At 44.2% G+C, this 22,186-nt stretch overlaps 2 protein-coding genes across 2 annotated transcripts in view; both read right to left on the reverse strand.

Moving 5' to 3' along the window:
- Positions 1-22,186, reverse strand: part of LOC122615663 (bifunctional heparan sulfate N-deacetylase/N-sulfotransferase) — a 55,427-nt gene that overhangs the window by 8,198 nt on the left and 25,043 nt on the right. The window contains exons 3-4 of the mRNA XM_043790709.1: positions 18,150-19,261; positions 7,106-7,315 (exon numbers count right to left, since the gene is read on the reverse strand). Coding sequence (XP_043646644.1) covers positions 7,106-7,315; positions 18,150-18,775 — 836 coding nt within the window. The 5' untranslated portion in view covers positions 18,776-19,261. The remainder of the gene's footprint in view (positions 1-7,105; positions 7,316-18,149; positions 19,262-22,186) is intronic.
- LOC122615664 (probable tubulin beta chain CG32396) lies at positions 9,384-11,121 on the reverse strand. The gene is made up of 2 exons (XM_043790710.1): positions 10,926-11,121; positions 9,384-10,870 (listed from the first exon to the last, which is right to left on the reverse strand). Exons 1-2 carry the CDS (start codon positions 10,980-10,982, stop codon positions 9,539-9,541), a joined length of 1,389 nt encoding a protein of 462 aa, XP_043646645.1. The 5' UTR covers positions 10,983-11,121; the 3' UTR covers positions 9,384-9,538.

Here is a 22,186-nt window from a genome sequence, read left to right on the forward strand (position 1 = left end):
TTTTTTCCTTCACCAGGCACATTCGAGTGTGTGTGTGTGTGTGTGTGAGGAAGTTGGGTGTTTGGGGGCTTGCGCTCATTTGTTTGCATTTGTATGGGGTGTTAAATTATCCTCGGGATAAACGTAAAAGTGCAAATGCCGGCGTACGCGCGAGAACTTGTTTTTTCCTTTGGCCCTGCTCTTCTTCTTGCCTCCGTTTCCGGTTCGTAGGTGTTCCTTGTTTGTTTGTCTGTCTGTCTGTGTGTGTGTGTGTACGAATGTGTGTGTGTGTGTCTGTGGGTGTTTGGCTGTATGTTTGTTGGCCAACTCGCGCTTGTCGCTTATGCAACGCATTAAATGAGCTTAGTTTTAGTTGACTTCCCACTGCCACTTTGGCTTACAGGGTCTTGTGTCGACTCCGCTCGAGGAGCTGCCACATTCCGCTGCATGCCCCCGAAATGCCCCCGCAGTCCGGCATCTGTGTTGTAATTTCATTAGAACGCTTTGGGGCTGCCGGTCTCATCTTGGTGGCGCATCTCACTTGGCCCTTGTTGATATTTGCGCCAGGAAATTAAGCTGTAGGGCGTATCGCAAATAGCGATTCCGGCACTGGCTACGAAATCCTTGCGAAAACAAGAATGCATTCACAAAATGTAAATGGATTTCATTTTAAATTTTAACGAGTAACTTAACTTTAATAAATATTATAACTTTCTTTTTAACTCTTTAATTTATGTAATAATTGCTAATAATGTTAGGCTTCAAGAGAAGGCCACTTGTAAGCTGTAGATCAACATGGTCTCCTTCTTTAATAGAATAAAATCCACAGGATTTATTTGGCCAATTGAAGCGGTATGCGGACTACTTTTTGTGGCCAGCCAGATGAATTGATCCCTGCCATGAGAGCAACCACCAACACATGGAATTCGACGGCCCAAGGCCCAAAAAAAGAGTGGGCAATGGCAAAAGTTGGCCCGTGAGGCAAAGTTTCAGCTTATTAGCTGTGAGTAATGATGCAATTAGCACGGTGGAGGCCATGGACTACCTGATTGCTTGATTAGATGTGCTGTGGTAGACACGTGTGCCAATTAGTTGGTAGCCGAGTGCTAGGCGATTGATTTCCATCAGTCGGACACGGAAATGGGAAAAATCGTTACCTTCCATGTTGCCTCACAATGGAAATTTCATATAACATGCCTACAAGTTTAATCCTCCAAAAATGAATTTAAACAATTAAATTGATACACTTCATAGGCAACAGCTGAAAAATGAAATGAAAACCAAACTTAATTGGAATGCTATTTGCAATAATTTAATACCCGTAATGTAAAGGTTCAACTTTGTTGAGGCTCAATTTCTTCATATTTAAATGCCAGTTAAACGCCAGATCGATTTTCCGATTTAAACGCTGCCGGATTTAAATTCCTCCCACTCCACACGCGAATGTTCAATTAAATTCCTCGCATATTAAGATATTTTCCCCGTGGCCTATAATTTTCAAGCGTAATTAACCCCGAACCAAATCCCCCACCTTCTCCTCAGTTACTTGAAATGGGAAACATTTACCCGGGGCAAAAGCACTTTGCCCGTTGCTTTAGCAACTCGCTGAGTAATCTATATATCATAAATAAAAATGCCCAAGAGGAGGTAGCTGTGCGCGAGTGGCGGAAGTTACTTCTGGCCCGGGACACTAAACAATGTGAAAATTATACAACAAATGGCCATTACTCTATACATATATGCCATCGGTGGGGAGGAGTCGTCGGAATCGTTAGGCCCTCCACGACCTCCACGCCCACTCAGCCCGCAATCCATTCTTTCATCCTTTCGACGAGGGCAATAAATGAGTTTAAACTACAAAATTTATTATACGCGGCGAAACTACTTAAGACACACACACACACACACCCACACCCACACACACGGCGTTGAAAAGAAAGGCGAAATGCACGGAGAGAGCAGAAGACACGCAGAGGCAATGTCCTTAAAGTCGCGACTTGTGGGGCTCGCAGGGGGGTTGGGGGGAAACCCCCTTCTGTTTAGGCCAATATAATCACGCAAGCCAGACGACGTTGGGGCAAAAGGGACGGGGGCGGGGGCTACCTCCTGCTGCTTGAGTAATTCAATAAAATAACCAATTTGTTGAATAAAAAAAACGAAGGAGAGAGGACAAAGGTTTGAGGAGGAAAGCAGCAGAACAACAAGCGACAACAACGGCAAAAAGCCAACTTGTCACACAAAACATGAGCGTGGGGTTCCTCGGGTTTACAGGGGGTCAAAGGTTGCGGGAACAATCTCTGTGCACAGCATCCAGCATCCAACGACAACAACTCGAACTGCCGCGTCACGTGCCAAGCGCCAGAGCAAAAATATATATTCTTTTTTTTTCATTTTATTTCATATATTTTTCCCTCTATTTTCTGCACAAACACTGGGGAGCAAAGAAAAAAAGAAGAAAATATAGAGACCATACACATATGGCCACATAGGGTATATTGTATGGCGATTGTCGTGGCCTAAACAGTGGAAAGCATTTTCATGAAATCTTAATGGAACGATTCTTATAAATTGAATTCAGATTTGTGGAATTTTTAATTGCAAACGAAATGGAATTTTCCATTTTTAAAAGGAGCTCTTAGCACTAGAACGACCCACACACACAAACGTTATTATTATTTCAATTCAATTTAATTTGCGAGATTTGAAGTATACAACATGTATTTGTGGAATTTGTAATTAGAAAGGAAATGGAATTTCGAGACTTGACTTGTCAAGTTATTTATTAAAAGGCGTCGTGAAATGTGGGTTTAATAAGTTGAGCTGAGTTATTCAAAGCAGCCATGCTGACCTTTATTTCAAAATGAAAAATGGGAGTAGGGAATTTGGTAGGAGTAAAAATATCGCTGCACATTGTTCAAGTAACTAAGAGAAACGCACATAAAATTGCATATTTCGCTTAAATAAATCTTAAACCGCACACTTTTGAAAGAAAATGCTAGGAAATTATATAATTTCACAGCCCATTGATTCCCACTGTGGCACAACAGATAGTCTGCCTCTGCCTGGTGGCTGGTTAAACTCCATTGACTTGTGAAAAATTGAAAATAAAAATTTTCCGCGACATTATTAAAGTAAACATTGGCGAAAAGGGTGTGATTATGACGAGCCAAGCGGAGGAGCCAAGGAGCAGCCAGCAGGAGCAGCTAGGAGCCGGGGAAAAGCGAGAGAAGCGGGAAATAGGGGAGCCAAGTCCTCTAGCCAAGTTCTCCATGGAGCCACCAGCTCCACCCATGGCAAGCTTCCAATTGTGGTGCCTGTTTATGGCGCTTGCCATGTGTCTGCGCGAATTGACGTCAGTTGAGGACGAAGGGATGAGGATGTGGATGTGGATGAGGAGTGGGTTTTTGGGGTCTGGCGTTCGTCGTTATGCGCCTTTTGCCAGTTCGCGTTTTAAAAAGTTGGGGCTCCCAGTGGCGCAATCAGCGCCCCGGAATAAGCGAAAGGATGAGCGCAGTTTTCGAGGCTGGGCCACCACAAAAGCATGTTACATTATTCACACCCGAACCCACACCCACACCCACACACACACCCACACTAGGCCACCCATCAGGATGGCTGGTTTCGGGGGTCCTTGGTTCAAATGATAACAAGGCGGCTGATGACTTCCGTGTGCTGACTGCCGACTGCTGACTTGACTTTCCGAGTCAGCCGCCTGACTTGGCTTCCCCCCTTAACCTCCAGGCTCCTCAAATCAAAAATTGAAAATAAGGTTAAGTAGCTATTACGCTCATATTACACCCCACCGTTGCGCACATTATAAATGGCAATTTAATAAACGATGGCATATAGCAAAGAACCATTGAGGCGATGTCTTTTGGGCCGGGTAATTACCTTGGAAAATTTCATTAGAATTTCACGGCGCATTAGAGCCTGAAACTTGCCCCTAACACTTCTTCCTTCCCAAAAATTCTTCCTTCTTTTTTTGGAGGCCATCCAGCTTACAAATGGCGGCAATCCGGGCGTAAAAACTTTTGCAAAACTTTGCATACTTACTGGCGCGCGCTCGGCTTTTGGCCAGAAATTTGTATGTACAATTTGGGCCATTTGTTCGGGGAGGGAAAAAAGCAAAGAAAGTTGGCAATCAATCAATTGGCCAGGCTAATTGGAGCGGCTACAAGAGCAGCAGCGGTAACAAAGCGAAAAGCGTTGTAGCCAAACTCCATTAGAAAGACATCAGATCAAATTCCGCAAATACGTTTGCTTTAAATGCAGTGGAGTCTGTAGAAAATATTGAATAAATGTAGGGACGACACTCGCTTTGGGGGCCATGCTACTTTGCAGCACTACGCATACGTCAAGTGCGACACTTGGAAAGTCACGGAGTGAATTTTTCATGACTAATTGAGTGGCAACTTGGGAGCAATGAGCAGCGTCGCTTCGGCTCATAAATAATTGATAATGGGAAAAGCGAGTTCTAGGATTGCCTTGCCTTCGCAAAGATACACGAATGCACCTGTGTCCCGCCCACGCACACACTTACAATTCCTGGGACGCATTTCAATAATGGCTGCCATGGCGCCAGCGACAACTTTGATTGCCTGTGCCTTCTGCATTTGTAACCTGTGCGTTGTGCGTTCTGAGTTGTGAGTTGTCAGTGAATGTACAACTACGGGCAGCACTGCAAAAAACTTGTTGTACCTTATATGCTAGAAAAAATCAAGCTTATGTAGCTGTTCCAAAGCTAGAAAGGTAGCAGGATATATAATGGATATTTAACAAGAAGCTGATTAAGCTGGTATCAACTAGGATACTCAGTTCAACATCCAGCTATTTGACTATGCAATTTCGCTGCTGTGTACTCATCCGATCTGCTTTCGGTTCTCTGATATGCACACACTTCAACTCCCTCACAAAAGTCATCAGCAATAATGAGATGGTAATGTTAATGAAATTTGTTGCCCGCCACCCTCGACTACGGGCAAAGTTTGGAGTACCCGAGTACCCGAAACCCCGAAGGAAGCAGCAGACTAGTCACTGAAGAGTACACTAATGAAGTCATTGATAAGCAGCGGGAGTAATGGCAGCATCAAGGACCCGCCCAGATCCTTGCACCACCGACACCCGACCCACAACTCCCAACTCCCGACTACCGGGCTCATATGACCAAGTTGATTAGGTCATGAGAGTCATTCGCCTGCATATTTGGTTACAGCGCGGGAGACAATGGCTGGCATTACTCAACTTGTCCGGGGTTTTGGGGATGCAAAGGGAAGTGGAGTGAAATGAAGGGAACTGATTCTATGGCTGACTGAATGGCATTGCTGCTGTTGCTATTTGTACTTGAAATCTCATTAAAGTTGAAGCACTTGTCTGCTGATGAAGGAGTACGAGTCGCAAGTCTTTGGGCAAATGCAAAGCACGAAGCAGCTAGTTCTCCTACAGCCATAACGACAAAATTTAATTATACAACACAAAAGCCAAAGGAGTCGCCCCAAACAGCATCAACAAAAGCTGCGGCAAATTGAAATTCTTGCCCTTTGACTTTTGGCGGCTTTGAACAGCCTTTGGCCTCCGGCTTCTTTCTCTATCCCCATCTATGATAAAGTAATCACTTTTCCTGCCTTGGCTGTAACCGCAATTTACACAATTCACAAACATGTATGTCGTGCCTTTTTTAAAGGAGAGTGTGAAAAAAGAATTGTATTAAAAAAAGGTATTGAAAAGTTGGCCACGCCCTCTCGGTGCCAAAGTGCAGCTGGTATAATAATTGCGGTTATTCGCAGGAGGCTGCATTTCCTGCGGTCATTGCGGTTAACCAATTGGGCGGGCCTTAAATGGCTCACACCTACACTGCTACACAGAGGACATCCGAGCGCACCCACACTAGCACACACCCGTGGCAGGCGGCCAGGACACGAGAATCACAAAGGCATAACCCAAGGAAGAATAACTCTTTGTGTGCGCCATAAGGAAGGCAACGAAAATGCAGCCGGCGAAATTGGGAAACTCGAAATACCCTCAAAGAGCGAATAGCATACTGAACTGGTTAAATGTTGAACCCTTTTCATTTGAAACTAGAGCTTGTAGCAGTGTTCATTCAAAGATCCGAAATTAAGGTAATATTTAATTAATAATACTAGGCTTACAATACTATTTGGCAATTCCTTCAAGCACCAACAGCATTAATCATAACTTGAATAACTCTGTTTCTTCGAAGCATAAATTAATTGGGACCATCGTACATCTTGAAATGCTCTCGAATTACACAACTTGGCTGTCAGACTCTGTGTGTTTATGGCTTACAGTCATCCCTGAGGGACTCAACTCCTCCTTGAAGTTCAGGCAGTGTGGTTGGGAAAAACTGCTGACTTGGTCAGTTGCAGGTGAAGGATGAGGAGGAGGATGAGGAGGAGGATGAGGTGGAGGAGCCATGTGAGCCAGACGACTGAAGATGGCCGGGGCAGGTGAGACATTCGCCAGGGAAAACGAGACTTCCGCCTGAGCTGGCCGGCCAGATGGATGGATGTGCTGGATGAATATGGATGGTATGCACCGGCAAGGATGCTCGGGATGCGGCGCCGTTTGGCAGGCCACTCGACCACAAAAGCATAAGTTGCCAATTAAACTGGAATGCTTTGCTGGTTGCCCGCAGCAGCAAAGAGGAGCACAGCACATCCTTCCCCCAACTGAAGAGACACACAGACAGAGGCAGCGACAGAGACAGAGACACCGAGGCGAGGAGAAGCTGCATAGCTTGGCATTAATTTCATAACCTGCCTTTTTATGGCCAACTACCCAAATTGGGTCAGCATTGACAATGGCCGGGCATGGCATGGCTGCAGCAGCAAAGGAACCGAGGAGCGGAACCAGGGGGAACTGGAGCATTTCGGAGTCCAGGCTACGGAGGACCTCACTTGCCACTCGCCATTCATTTTGCCTCGGTATCTCCCTGTCTCTGTGTGTGTGTGTGTGTGCAGGATGGTGTTGGTTTCGCTGCCACTTCCGTTTCCCAGTTACTTTGAGTGTAATAATTATCGCCGCATCGCTGCCTTCGCAATTATGCAAATTTGCCAGAGCTAATTGTCTATGATTTCTCTTTTGCCCTGCCCTGCCCTGCGAAACTCACTTGATCCGATTGTAGACGAGCAGCTCGGCAATGTCCCTGCCCAGGCCGGAATATGTGGTCTCCACAAAAACGAGAACCTTGGGATCGATCCGTAAGCGAGCCTCGGAACGATGGTCGGGCGCTGGGGAGGCATTCCGGATGTGTTTGCCACCCGAGTTGATCATGCGGCAGTTGATGATGGGCGCGGGATGAGTGTCGCGTTGAATAAGACTGAAAGAATAGAAATATATGTACTATTAGTTTTTGTTTCAGAGAACAATTGTTGGTATAAGGATAAGAGATGCAGGAAAAATATTTTAATGCTTTTAAATTTTAGTATTCTCGCCCTAATTCGTCTGAAACCATCCAAACCTTTGTGTAATGCTCTACGTGGCTACTCTTTTTATAAGCCCCCGCCAACGAAGTTAGACTTTAAGCCAACTGCTTCCCTTTGTTTTGTTACCTTTTCGAGCACGCCCAATCCCCCTCACAGAGCTCGAATATATTTAAACATTTACCAAAGCAATTAAATGATATAAAGGAGCAGACGTTGACTTTTCGAGCTGTCAGAGGGAAAACTCATGCATACAAAAAAATATGCTAGAAATAATAAAATGGCACAAAACTGCACAAAGTCCCGAAATGCAACATTTTGTTGGAGGGGTAGATAAGCAAACGGCAGCAAACTTGCCAGTGGAGAGCTGTTCTTCCGCTCCAAAAGACGAAGACGCTGAAGCGCTGTTGGCGTTCATTTATTGTATTTGCTTTGTCGACCGACTGCTGCTGGGTATATTGTGTGGCAGCAGCAAACGGGGAGGCAAAAATGGGGAGATGCTGTGACACAACACCGCATGTTGCAGTGTTGCAGGCCAAAAGTATGAAATAGTAGCTGGGGAATCGCAACGGCAACGGCAGCCAAATTGAGATACGCGACAACGCTGCGTATGCGTAATATGCAAACATCGTTCGCGGCTGTCGTTAGCGTTTGGTTGCGTTTGGTGGATGTGTTTGTTGTGCTTCCCGGTGCCTGTTGGCTGACACAAGATAAAAGCCAACCGCCAGATGTCTTTCAATACCACTCTTGTTATGTCACACAAAGAGAAAGGAACAACGGTATTGCACCCTCATTTCCCTAATACAAATACCTCGGATTTTATGAGTTTACACTTCGCTACTGATGATGGCAGCTACGATGAAACGATAAATACACGCATGTGACTTATCTCAAAAATTCTAAGTTAATAAATATTCTTCTATACGGAAATTAAATGAATGATACACCAAATATTTTCCACAGTGCTCCCATTTTAGTAGCTCATCCTCAGGCTTGTCTCACATGTCTTCATTTGCTTGGCGTTCCCGGGTCCTTGAGCTTCGTCGTCCTCCTTAAAAGGCAACAATGCGGCTCATTAACAAACCAACAACGAGCTGAGTACTGAGCCATCTAATGTAAGTTTTGCGAGTAGTCTCGACTATCCTTTCGGTCTGTGTCTCTGTGTGGGTCAGAACTTTTCTCATAGGAGTGGAAAAGTTTGTGCCCTAAAACTGCCTGAGAATCACCTTTGACCTGGGCAACTTTTCCATTTAGATGTTATCCTACCTTTTGGTGTTGCCCCGCCCACTGCCCTGTGTTATATCCTTCACGTCGAGTGGAGCGTTTTATTATAAAGCTTATGCAATTTCCACATATCCTTGTTGCTTCCGTCCAACCTTTGGCATGGCAGTCTTCAGGCAGTCCATTGCAACAGGAAGAAAATAATAATAACGAAAACATGCAACAGTGAAAGCGCTTAGGTAAAAGCGGCAACATGTGTAAAATCCCTTTGCTGAGCGCCTTTCAAGTAAAATCCCCAAAATTAACAAAAACCTATTAGGCCAAGCCCCGCAATCTGAAAGGCTACCGTTCGCAGGACATGCATGCAGGACCCAACTGGCTGCCTTGCAAATTGTAAATACTTTTTGCATTACAAAAATGGGCTGGGTGCTGGGCCGTGTGGTTGTGGAACGCCCAGGATGCGAGGTCCTAGCAGGCTGGCAAAACTTTTGCACTGCCAAAACAAAATATTTAGATAGCAAACGAACACATATATGCACGGCAGACCAAACACACACACGTTCAGCTATAAAACAGGCAGGTACACCAAAAATATCTGAAGGAATACTTTTCCGTTTTTCCTTTTTACGTTTTTCTTCCTTTTAGTTTGGTTGCCCCCAATGCACGATAAACAGGCGGAAAAAGTATTGGGGAATATAATGCGATTGCAGTCGGTAGTCAAATTAATAACTTTCCCAAAACATGTATACCTAAAATATATATATTTCTCTACTGCAAATATGTCCTGATTCCAGGACGCGTAATTACAAAGGGACACTTTTGAATTTGGCGAACCCTGCTGTTTATCTCTCTCCTCACGGAAGGCTTCTAAACTAAAGGGGGAAAGGATATCCAATGGGCTATTCGGCACAATATCTACAACGGGCTTCAGCGGTGGGTTCCTCATCACCGCTTTCGGCGCTGCCACTTCTGCCAGCGCCTCCTCCACCGCCACCACCGGCATCCTCGCCCTCGGCACTGCTGCGGTAATCATCGATGATGGCCTGTAACTCCTGCTGAGCATCCTGGAACTCCTGCTCCTCCATTCCCTCTCCCGTATACCAGTGGAGATGGGCCTTGCGCCGCAGCATGGACACGGAAGCGTCCAGTAATCGCTGGAACAGCGACTGTATGGCCGTTGTGTTCCCAATGAATGTGGCCGACATCTTGAGGCCCCTCGGTGGTATGTCGCAAATGGCCGTCTTGATGTTGTTCGGTATCCAGTCTACAAAATTGTTGATATTCTTATTCCTAACCCCGGTCATCAGTTGATCGACCTCGCGCGGTGACATTCGTCCACGGAAAATGCCAGCAGCGGTCAGCAGTTTGCCCTTTCGAAGATCGATGGCGCAGAGCAGATTGTTGCTGGAGAAGATCTGCTGCACCAGCTCCGAAACGGTGCCCTTGCTGAACTGCTGCTGCTTGCAGGTGACCAATGGTGCGAATCCCGGTATGAGGAAGTGTAGCCTGGGAAATGGCACCATATTCACATAGATCTTGCGCAATCCGGCATTCAGCTGGCCAGGAAACCGTAAGCAAGTGGTTATGCCCGACATGGTCAGTGCTACTACGTGGTTGATGTGCTCGTAGCCAGACGTCTTCAGTTTCAGGTTCCTATTGCAGATCTGGAACAGTGCCTCATTATCCAGACAGAAGGTTAAATGCGAATTGTTGACCAGGGCGGGTGCACTGAGTAGGGCATTGTAGGGTTCCACCACCACCTGCGACATGTTGGGCGACGGTATGGTCACGTAGTTGCAGAGCAAATTATCCGGATACTGTTCCACCAGGGCCTCCATTATGAGGGAGGTCAAGCCGGAGCCAGTTCCGCCTCCGATCGAGTGGAGCAATTGGAAGCCCTGCAACGAGTCCACCGATTCCACCTCCCGACGCGTATTCTCCAGCACCTGCTCCAGAATGGCGGCCCCATCCGTGTGATAGCCACGTGCAAAGTTGTTCCCAGCACTCTCCGATCCAGCCACAAAGTTCTCCGGCCTGTACAGCTGACTGCTGGCGTTGAGACGCTGTACGGTGCTGGCCTCCGTATCAATCAAGATGGTGCGGGCGTAGAAACGCTTGCTGGCCGTTGCGTTGAAGAACACATTGATCCGCTCCAGCTGAAGTGGACTGGTGCCGCCGAAGCGGCCAGAAGCATAATCCACACCATGCTCATGGGAAATCACATGCCAGAACTGCAAATATATCAACACTTAGCACAGCTTGGTGATATCACCTCGTTTTACCCACAGAATCTCCGATGGCATTTCCGGCGCCGCCGATCTGCAGTGTGACTATCTCCCTCATGTCGACCCAATCTCCGCTCCTTAAAACCACTAAGCTTGGGGGCTACCTCCTCATCCTGTCCTCCGCTTCTCTCGCTCATGCGCTCAGCTCATAGGTTTTCACTGGGCTCAACTTCTCCCGGCCACCCTGATCACGAAATTTCGACGGCAACCTAGTTATAAACATTTCACACGTCTATGTATACCGTCGACTGCAGATAATTTTCAAACTTTCAAAGGTCTTGACCAATCCAAATTAGATTCCAGGAATTATTATTATCCTGGCACTTATCAAAACAATCGGGGAGTTTTCTGAGTACTTGAATGCTCCATAAACTTGTACAGTACAAGTTTCGCTTCAGCTTCCAAGTGCATGGTAAATTTATGAGAAATTTGTGTGAGCAAAGGAAATGTTTTCGGTAGAACACCTAAAACGTGGCATTCAGAACGGAAAATAAAAGCTAATTTAACTCTACTTTGTACGTGTGCTGGCGAAAAACTTTGGTAATGCCTCCAATCTCAACTTTTACATTCACATTACTGTTGCACCCAAAGGCAATTAATTTTGATTTGGTTGAGCGAGGGTAATGCTTTCCTAATTAAATCAGTGTAATTCATGCGAAATTATTTCGTTCATACAAATATATCTTCATTTGGCTTGCCAAACAATCCATTGAATTTAATTTACACCCAAATAAAGCCTTTCAACCTCTATTCTTTTCCATTTCTGTTGTGCTAATGAGCAACAAATACTCGATGACTGTTAGCACTTTCACTTCCTGTGTAAAGGGTATCTAATAGTCGGGAAACTCAACTATAGCATTCTTTCTTTTAGTTTTATATAATTAATTTAACGCATTTTTCTTTAGTAATCATATAGCAGTTGATCATGTATTATTCATTAGAGCCACATTTATTCATCCCTCTTCCCCCGTGAAAGCAACAAAGTTGCTAGTTCCCAGTTTTTGCCACCTTTGCAGGACATTTTCATAGTTGATCAGCGGTGGGCAAAAGTTTTGTGACTCCCGGTGCCCGAGTCCTGCGGCATGATGAAGAAATTTTTGCTGCTGGCTCAGCCTGCTCGTTTGCATTTTCGTGCAACCTGTTCTGTTCTGTTTCGACCTGGCCCCTCAGTTCGCTGATTTATTTGTGCACAGCACAAAATTTCCGTTTCCGCTGGCGAAGAGGCGGTGTGGGCGGGGCGTGGAGTGGGCGTGAGGCGGTGGGCGGGGTCGCAGGAGCGAAGCTTCGTCTTTTGTGCTGCATAAATTAGGCAACAAAAAGTCAGTTTATGCATTTGCGACGTGTTATTTATGCGGGCGTGCAACAAACTTGGCAAGCAGCTAGCTGCTCTCTTGCAAATGTTGCACTGTCAACGAAGTTGGGAAACGAAAGGAGGCGGGGGAAAAGTGGTGGAAAAACACAGTGGAGGAAGAGGAAAAGGCTTACGGCCATAAGCGTGGCCAAGGCTTATTAGTCAAGTTGAAAGGCATGACGCGGGACGGTTTTATTGAATCCGTGAGCGTACATATAACATATACGAGTATATGTGTGGGGAATTTTCCAGCATGTTCGTATACGTAACTGGTGGGACTTTAAAGCTTTCCCTCGTTACAATGGCCAAGCCCGGTATGGCCCAGAATATTATGACCGACTTCGAGCTGCTGCTGGGCAGGCACCGCAGCTCAGACAATAAATCGTATGTAAAAATTTGTAATAAATTCGCAAAGTAGCAAATGCAGCAGCCGCAGAAGCGAGAAGCGCGGCCAACAGGGCGCATACGTAATGCAGATTTTCACCGAAAGGAAAACCCCCCAAAAAAGAAACGGGGCAGCTCCAGCCGCCGCAGCAAATGCATAATAAAATGCGAATCTAGCACAAGGATATGTGTATATGCAATATAAAAGGGATATCTGAGGACAAAAAAGGGAACGTAAAAAATATTTAGTTCCCCTCCGCAAAACCAAAAAGAAAAAAAAGAAAGGAAAATGAATAAGGCAAACAAAATGGGCAGAGTGCTGGGTAAATGCAAAAAGCAAGCGAAACTTGGGCGAAACGAAGACAAAGCGGCCACTTAAACAGAAATGATAAAAGCAAAGAGAAGCGAGCCGGCGAAATGAGCGGGCTGAGTAAACTAAGCGCAGCTTTTGGCCAGAAATATCGCCGGCGATTTGTGGTCGAAGCCTGTCAATGTCAGAGTAAAGTAAATTAAACTGGAGAGCAGCGAAAACGTTTACTTTGGGGTAAGACTGCCATAGCAGGGCCAACATTATTGCACTGTCATTGTGGCCTGAGCACCCAAAGGATACGCCAGAATACGCTGCAATAAACTGTATCTACTTTATATACTGGATACGACGTGCAAAGGTTGCACCCTTCAGTTGATTTTAAAGGGCCATGAATAGTACGTTTTTAAAGAGTAAATTCAATTCAAGGCAAATATAAAGTGGAATATTTCTAGCTAGTAGCAACTATGTAAATATATTCTGAGCCACGCTTTACACTAATTCTAATTATTTTGCTGTCGGCCAATTAAAGTGGTTTAATGTGCTTTAATACTATAATACTATCCATATCGGTTTCATAATGCAAACGAGCACTCACATTGCCGGAAATGTCCTCGGGCAAAATGGTTTACTTTGGGATAAAGCTATAATGGCAAATTGAATAATATTGTACCGCCGCAGTGCGTCAAGTATTTTCCCTTTGTTTGGTTCGCATATTTTCGAACTTAAGCATTAAGAATTTCTCCGGCAGGCGGCCACTTAAGAACAATGAGGATGAAAGTCTACAGAATGCGGGAATGGGAACCGATGAAAACACTTGAAACACAGCCTCGACATCGACAACGACTCCTCAACGATTGCGGTCGGTTGGTCGGCTGGTTGGGTTGCCAGGGGAAATGTGAGAAAAAAGTTAATTAAATAAATCAAGCAACGGCAAGTTCAATTGAATTGCAGCCGGGAAATGAGTGGGAAAATGTCAGGGCAGGACGAGAACACAGAGTGGTGAAAAAGGACTTCCCGTTGGGAGTCTTCGCTGGACACTCGCCCCGGCCAAATGAACTGTGAACGGGGAAAAGTCGGGAAATTGGCAGACGGCGCGGAATATGCAGGAGGCGTCGCACAGCTTCTGTCCTTTTTGTATGTTTGCTTGTTTGTTTGTAATTGCATTTAAAGCAAATAAACGTAATTATTTATTGCATTTCGCAGCACTCGACAAACGGACAAAACGGACAAGCAGACAATTCTTTCCCAGTTGGATGTACCGGAATCCTGCAATGCAATTCACTTGCATTCGCTTCTTTTTTTTATTTGCCACTTGGATTTGTGCAAATACGCATATGTAATCGTATTTTAACAACCTGCAGCCAATCGATGAATGTAATGATATGTACTATACGCGCACTGACCGGCGGCCATTTGTCGTTTATAATCGCATTTTCAATTAAAATATTTAGTCAATTAATGCACGCAAATGTGAATCACATCACGTATACGTCATGTACAACGCAAACAAAAACACTCGCAATTTACGCTCAAATTACTCGACCGACAGCAGTAATTTATGTGTTGATTATCGAGGGCATTTCGGCGCTAGTTCAGTGCATTTATACCAGTTTTAGTTTTCAGCGTCCTGCGGAAAACAAAGCCAAAAAAAACAACATCTAACATCAAATTGCATTTATCGCACTTAACACGCAAACCAAATAATGTTCCCAGCCAAACACATACGGTCGTAGTACATACAAGTATGTACGTTTATGTGTTTATGTGGAGCACTGTGTTTATATATACGTGTTTATTTGGCGACAGCCGTTGTGATTGCACGTGACAGGCGACCAGATAGTCGGATGCGTATTCGCAGGATGGCAGCTAAACAAATGCATTTGTCAGCGGAATTGGCCAAGTGAATCGCAGAACATTGCCAACTTTAATTGGTAATTAAGCGTATTAAATTGTAGAATTAAATTTAGAATCTGCAGATGTTGTTATTAACAATACTCTTCAGTTGAGTTGATGTAAATATCCAAAAAACAGATTCCACTATTACAACTGGATAAATTAAAACTCTTTTCAATGCAAAATGCAAGGATCCAAGCAATGTAAATTGAATTTGTTTACATAACAAACGTGCAATATTCAGTATTTAAAAGTTTTGTAATCCCATTTAACACAACTTAATTTGCAACTGGTCTTTCATTCGAATGCGGAATTAGGAATTACACAATTTGAAAAATGCATGTAAATTAGTTTATTTTTGCAGCATGTTCTGCATGGGTTTTGCATTACAAATCAATTATTGCCGGCCTGTCAGGATGGTGTTTCCATCTGTCCATTCCCCCAACACCAACACCATGCAGCCCCCCAGCTTTTTGGCGCCCCCTCTGCCAGTCACTCAGTTTCATGCAAATCACGTACGTTTGCATTTTGTCAAAATGCGTTTTGCACCTACAAAGGCACACAGCAACGGCAAAAACAAATGCATTTATGCATATGTATGCCAGTGTGTCTGTTTGTGTGCATGTGCGTGTGTATGTGTGCATGTGTGTATGTAGATATTTGTGTGGGTGATCCTAGTAGTGGCTTTGTGTGGGTGTGCGAGTGCAAATAATGACAGACAGCATAAACAAACACGCACATCAGACTCCGACTGGCGTCTATGGCCACAGGGGCAACCTCAGCAGCGGAGGAGTCAAAGCCAGGATGCAGGACACGCCCACAAGCGTCCCTTCTACGTACTCCTACACAGACACACTCACACCCACACACACTCTAACACGATCAAGGAGAGGGGCTGGCTTTAAACTTGGCACGTCACTTGTTTCCGCATTTTGCACGTAACAGTCGAAGGACCTTAAGAAGTACCGCTTGCACCTCAACAAAAAAGCTTTTTTTTCATGTTATCAAAAAAGGATCCAGGGCAATTTTCACTGTAACCGAATCCTTATAAAGATCATTAGGGATCTATGTAACACTAAACATCCATATTTTAAATGAAGTCTACCACTATGCCCGGCATTTCTCCAAGTGTATCTACTCGGCAACACATGCACACACCATCACTTTGGCCGCATGCATGCAACAATCATGTAGTTGGGCCGACTGAATTCATTAAAATTTATCATACGCACACACACACACTCCACACACACTCCACACACATACTCATACACACACGTGCGCACACGCACGCATATCGTGTGGACAATTACTCGGACTTGGGTTACTCAATAGAAGGCAGGACCTTTTTGGTCCTGATTGATGGTAACCCACTTAGCCAACTAATGAACTTTGCCACAGTCTTGGAGCGTAAATTAAATTTCAAGTGCCCGACCAGGGTAAATATTTAATAATCAACTAGCATTTGGGAAATGTAAATAACACTTTACGTAGTGCCACGATGAGGGGCAGCACTCTTTGCTGTTGTTGTTTTCGCTAGTTAAGCTGGCGTGCTGGATAGTGGGGGAAGTTTGGGGAAAAAATGAAACAGAAACTGAAACTGAAAAACAAGGACCAAACCCAGCCCACGCAACCAGGTCCTGCAGCAATCTTACTGGCAACGCTTGATGAAAGTAATCAAAAACTTCGCTGGTTGTTTGTGCAACTACTGCAGGCTAAAATGGAATGGGGTTTCGGTAGAACTGTTTGTAAACCATAATTGCGCGCAAAAGTAGCTAACAGCCAGCAAGCAGGCAGCAGGCAGGTGAGCAAAATAACTGCTACCTCGCAGTCAGCTAAAAATTTCATGAGAAAAATTTAATATACACCCGACCCGCGCGCGATTGCAGCGTTTCGGAAATGGCGAAAATTCTGAACTCGCACAATAATCAGCAAAAAGAACACACTGCCAACTAGTGCGAACAGCCAGCGGAAAGCTTCTTTAGTTACGCGCAGCACAATTATGAGTAATATTTTCTACCGCTGCTCCCGCTCGGTTTTGCCGCTTTTCCAGTTATTCCCGCTTTTCCACCCTCTTTTCCCACTTTTCCCGCTTTTCCACCCACTTTTCCGCACTTGGAGTACCACTTTGGAGTTCAACCTATGCGAAAAGCTTGCACCAAATGAGTTTTATTCTCGAGTATGTCATGGAGTAGACGGGAAGCCGAAAAAGAAAACCCAGGTGCTGCTGCTGCTACTGCTGCTGGCTTTTCTTTGAGCGTGAAGCCAACCAAAAAGGTGTTGAACTGAACTCAAGCAAAAGTGGAACTTGTCGATGGCAATGGGTGAAATGAAAGTTTCCATTCTTTTATTTGTCGCTGGGCCGGCGCACGAAATAAAAAAAAAAAAAGCCATAGAAAAATCGCTTGATGATTTGCGAAAGGTTGTTAAGGCGGTCAGGTGAAACTTTGGGGTGCTATAAAAATTGAATGGGACTTAAAAGTTGGAGAAGCGCATAGGAGGCATTAAAATTTTAGTGCTTGTTTTTTGGCGTCAGCTAACCGAAATTCGCAATGAAAATCCCCGTTAAATCTCCGCCACGAAAAACATGACTTTGCGTTTACTGGGGAAAAAGGGTTGCTTTCCTCCACACACACATATATGTATATATTTTCAATTTACACACACCCCGTTGTGTGATTTTATTTTTATTTTTTTTTTTTAACTTTGGCCAGCCACACACCTGTTTTAATTTAATTTGCAGCATATTGAAAACAATTCGCCTCCCCGGCTCCCTCGTAAACCACTTGAAAATGAACAAAAAAATCCAATCAAACACGGCGCACAACAAAACGCTTCTCCACACACACACATTCATGGCCCACAAAAAGTGAGCAAAACCGAGCAGACATGAAGTGCATTTCCGCCATCGACGCCACTTGAACACAAAAAGAATACGCGAAATGGCCCCGAAAAAAAAAATGGGGTTGAAGGACGAGATTGCCAAAAACCAGTTTTGAACCAAGCCAATAACCAATAACAGCTAACTCGCATGCTCATGCCGTGACAACTAAATCTAGATAAATGGTTCATTATCGTTGCAATATCTTTTCAAATCGAAATTTTCGTATGATACACAGTGGGGCATGGTAATTCAAACCCCAAACAAACCAATCAAATCTGCCGTATTGTCCGCACACAAAACACAATCAAGCCGCAATTTTAATCGCATTGCATCCCGGTCAAAGGGTCACTGGTCACTCTTTGATTCAGTTGATTTCATCCGGTACTCGGTACTCGGTACTCACCCATTAAACACGCCCGTATCGACATAATGCGTGTAGTAGAAAATGCTAACCACCGTAATGGCCAGGAGCGCCAGGACACACCGTCGAACGTTGATGCCAAAGCAGCGACGTGCAATTAAATTACAACAATGGCACATCCAACCGCCTGCCTCAGAGCCACCGATTCCGGCGATTCCAGTGCCACCAGTGGCCAGGTGGGAGTTGCTACTGCCACCGCCGGCGATGCCAATTGACGTTGATGAGGTAGGACTGCCGTTGAAATCCAGACTGATACTCCCGTTGCTGCCGTTGCTCCCACTTCCATTCCCATTCCCATTTCCATTCGATTTTCCCTTGTACGTGACAATGCCGGCGGCGTTGGTGACATCGTCCTCCAAAGGCAGCAGCATTGTGCGATCCGTGGTGGCATGACCATTGCCGAAATGCTTATTGAAATTGCTAGAGTCCTGGCCGACAGCATTCGCATCCGCATTCGCATTCGCATCCGCGTCCGCATCTCGGCTGGAATGCAGATCCGTTTGGGTGCCGGTCACGGAGCTGCCAAATTGCATCTGCGGCTGCTTAATGAGTTTTTCATATTTGCGATTTGCATTGTTATTATGTTGATTGCCGCCCGATATTGTCATATTGTCGTTGCTCCGCCTCGGTGGTACAATCTCTCTCTATATATATATATTATATCTGTATAATTGGCGATATGTGTGGTATGATACCTATATTGACTAAACAGAGCGAACGAATGGCAAACACTCGCGATTCACTATGGCACTTCGATTCCGTTGCATGAATATTATTGAATGTTTATTCTCCAGTTTTCCGACCAGGTTTACTATATAAATATGTGCATGCTATATGTTCTATCGCATAAGTTTCTTGTTTTTATAGCATTCAGTTCGCTTTGTTTACTTTTCATTTCGCCACTTGATATGTTTCCAAATTTTCAAATACTCATGTTGCTTGGCCATTGTGTTGGCGGCGCACTGTGGTTGCAATTGTGCTTTCGGACAGGGCAGACGGCCATTATCAGTCATATAAAGACGGAAGAGACCCCGTTCCAGACTGTCCACTCACAATCAGACATTGACTGCACTCCCAGTGGGTCGTCCTCTTATCTGCAAAGCACACAAAATAGAAAACGAAATAAATAAATAGTTGTCATCGAAGAAAACAGTTAGTTTTCTGTTGCTATCGGCTAAGAAAATCGAATATCTCTGTTTGCACATGAGCTTCTTAATCTAATCAGGTCAGAAAGCGGTTAGCTTTCTAGAGATTATAGCAAACAAGATGTATAATTAAAATATGATACTGATAAATAAATTGTAAACAGTCTTAAGCTCTTAACTAATATTGATTTTAGTATCAGCCTTAAACTAATTTAAATGGCAATTTGCTGTTCACACCCTCGTTTTGCCATTACTTAAAGATTCGATTAAGTTTTCAGATAGTTTACCATAAATTTAGCTCTATAAGTTTACCTGTCGGTTATTTGCTACCTTAATTTGATTGCGGCACCCTTGGTTGTCGGCCCTTTTCAATTATATGTGTCACATTTTATCGATAATCGTTATCACAACTAATTGATGGTGGCATTTCGGTGGCACTGCCTTGGCGCCAAGCACTTTATACATTTAGTTTCCCTATTTTTCGGTGTAAGGTTACACAAAAATGTGGGTTCCTCACTTGTTTGCCAACGAAACTTGTCAATTTGTTGGCGCGGTCTCCTTAAATGGAATGTAAACAAAATGCTAAGGAAGCCGCAAATAAAGCGACAAATTGCCGAAACCGCAATTCCGTACATAGATACGAATATATCTCGAGGTCTGCACCCTGAATTTGTCCTTGTGAGTGTGTGCTTAGCCATTAAGTGCATATGCCTGCCGCAGTTTACAAAGGTCTTAATGGCCCCACACATATAGCTATATATATATAAAGCAATTCCCAACTTACATATTGGTGGGGCACAGTGTTCAGTTTAATTGGAAATGGCTGCCGGCTGTCAACGAAAAATAAAGACAACATACTTCGGGGCGCTTTATGGCCCAGCGAAATGAGTCAATAATGAGCTTTAGATGGCCAACCATGTTTGTCATGATGTTGTGTCCTCGATAAACACACTCGAACATGTGTTCCCCGATAACACAACAGATAAATGCCTATTTATGTGCGTTTTCGAGGGTGGATAACTAGGCAATTCAAGCTGTAGCTTTAATGTCTTGAGGTATTGGGAAAAATATATAAAAATCAAATCGGAATTAAGATAATCTATTAAATATTATGAAGAAATATTGCATTTGGATACCTTAAACTGCGCTGAAAATTTCTATCTTGCGCAGAAGTTGCAGCAGCGAAAGTCAAACCCTTTCACTTGAAAATACTTTTCAATTTCTACGCTCAACTTCGAACTTCATTCCACTTCATAAGCAAACCGCTTGCCCTCTATCTCGGCAAACACTTAAAGCAATTTATAGACTGGAGTCTTGCAAAAAGGACTCTCGCAAAAGGAATTACAGAGGAGAGCGAGGGTTCCAACAGCCAGGCATTCTTTTGCCCTTGTTTTCCTCCGCATGTTACAAATTTATCATTAAAATGTCAAAACTTAAATTGATTCAAAAAGTTTAGGAGCTGCAGCAGCAGCAGTGACAATGCTGCCACGCCCCCATCCTGCCATCCTGCGCCCACGCCCCCGTGACCCCGCATTTCATTGCAGCAGCAGCAGCAGCAGTAGCAGTAGTAGCAGCAAAACTCAAGCAGAAGCTAAAAGAAAAAGTTGGGGCTGTTGTCGGGAAAGCTTTTGCTCGGGGTTTTTCCTACTTCTTTTCTTCTTCTGATGATGCCGCATACTTTAAGGCGCTCTGGCACAAAAACTTTCTGCGCGTTCTTCGTTAGGCAAACTTGTTTAATTTCCTCTTCAATTGCCCGGGAAACCAAGCGAAACAAACCAAAAGTTGTCCTGCCCCCGAGTCTATCTGTGTCTTTCACTGGGGTTTGGTTTTCCTTTCTGGGGTTTTTTCTAAAGTTTTACATTCAATTGTTATTTGTTAGCTGGTGATTTGCTCGTCATACAGTTTCGAGAATCTACCCTAAAGATAAGCCATACAAAGCACACAGAAATAAACCAACGAAACTAAGTCTAAGTTTTATTTGATAAATTAAATATACATAAATATTTCGTATATTTTCACATATGTATATATCTTTCTCCCTCCGAGCATTAGTTTCCATCACGAAGCTGCTGTCACTTCCTAATATCTAGATAATCGCACATGTTTCACACAGTTTATCCGAATTAGCAGTGTGAGTTCTTGAAAGTGTTTTATGTTTACGTTGAATTCATTATGCGAAGGGGAGAAAACGATTTCAAGTTTTCACACCTTTTCCATGGGATCTCTTTTCCCCGCTTGAGGAACGGTTTTAAAAACTATTTATTTTACGATACATTTTGTTTACACTCCTCGAGGTGGAGCGGCGATGCGAGGCTCCCTCAGCATATTTTTCCCCCAAATTGCATTGAGGCGTGTGGCAAGCAGCGGTAGCATCAACATTCGGTAGCACAATGAAGGGCACCCCCGAGATGCCACCCCCTACCCGTTGTATTTGGCCCTTTTGGCTGCCTTTTGTGCTGGCCATTTATCAGTCAGCGAATGGCGAATGTTTGTTGTGGCTTCGGCTTTGTTTTCCCCACCCCAACTCCCAACTTCTGTAGTATTTTCTTTATTTTTCCCGCTCTTGTTAGTTTTTCGCGCATTCATGCCAGGCATGCCCCCGTTAAAACCGCCTGTCAATGCCCAACATATTGATAATCGTTTTCAATTTGTGCTCGGTAATAACACAAAAACAAAGCAAAACAAAAAAAAAAGAAATCAATTGTCTTTAGTAAATTGAATGCAGGCTACAATAAGTGTGTACAAAACAAAAACAAACAGACATGCGATGGAAAAAAGAAGTCTGGACAAATGACTTTGGCTTTAACCAAACTGACAAGACAAGACCTCAAGTCTGAATACTCATACTCCGGTTTCTGTTGCTGTCTGGTTATT

Source organism: Drosophila teissieri, chromosome 3L, assembly GCF_016746235.2.
Source record: "Drosophila teissieri strain GT53w chromosome 3L, Prin_Dtei_1.1, whole genome shotgun sequence".
In the NCBI taxonomy this organism is placed as follows: domain Eukaryota; kingdom Metazoa; phylum Arthropoda; class Insecta; order Diptera; family Drosophilidae; genus Drosophila; species Drosophila teissieri.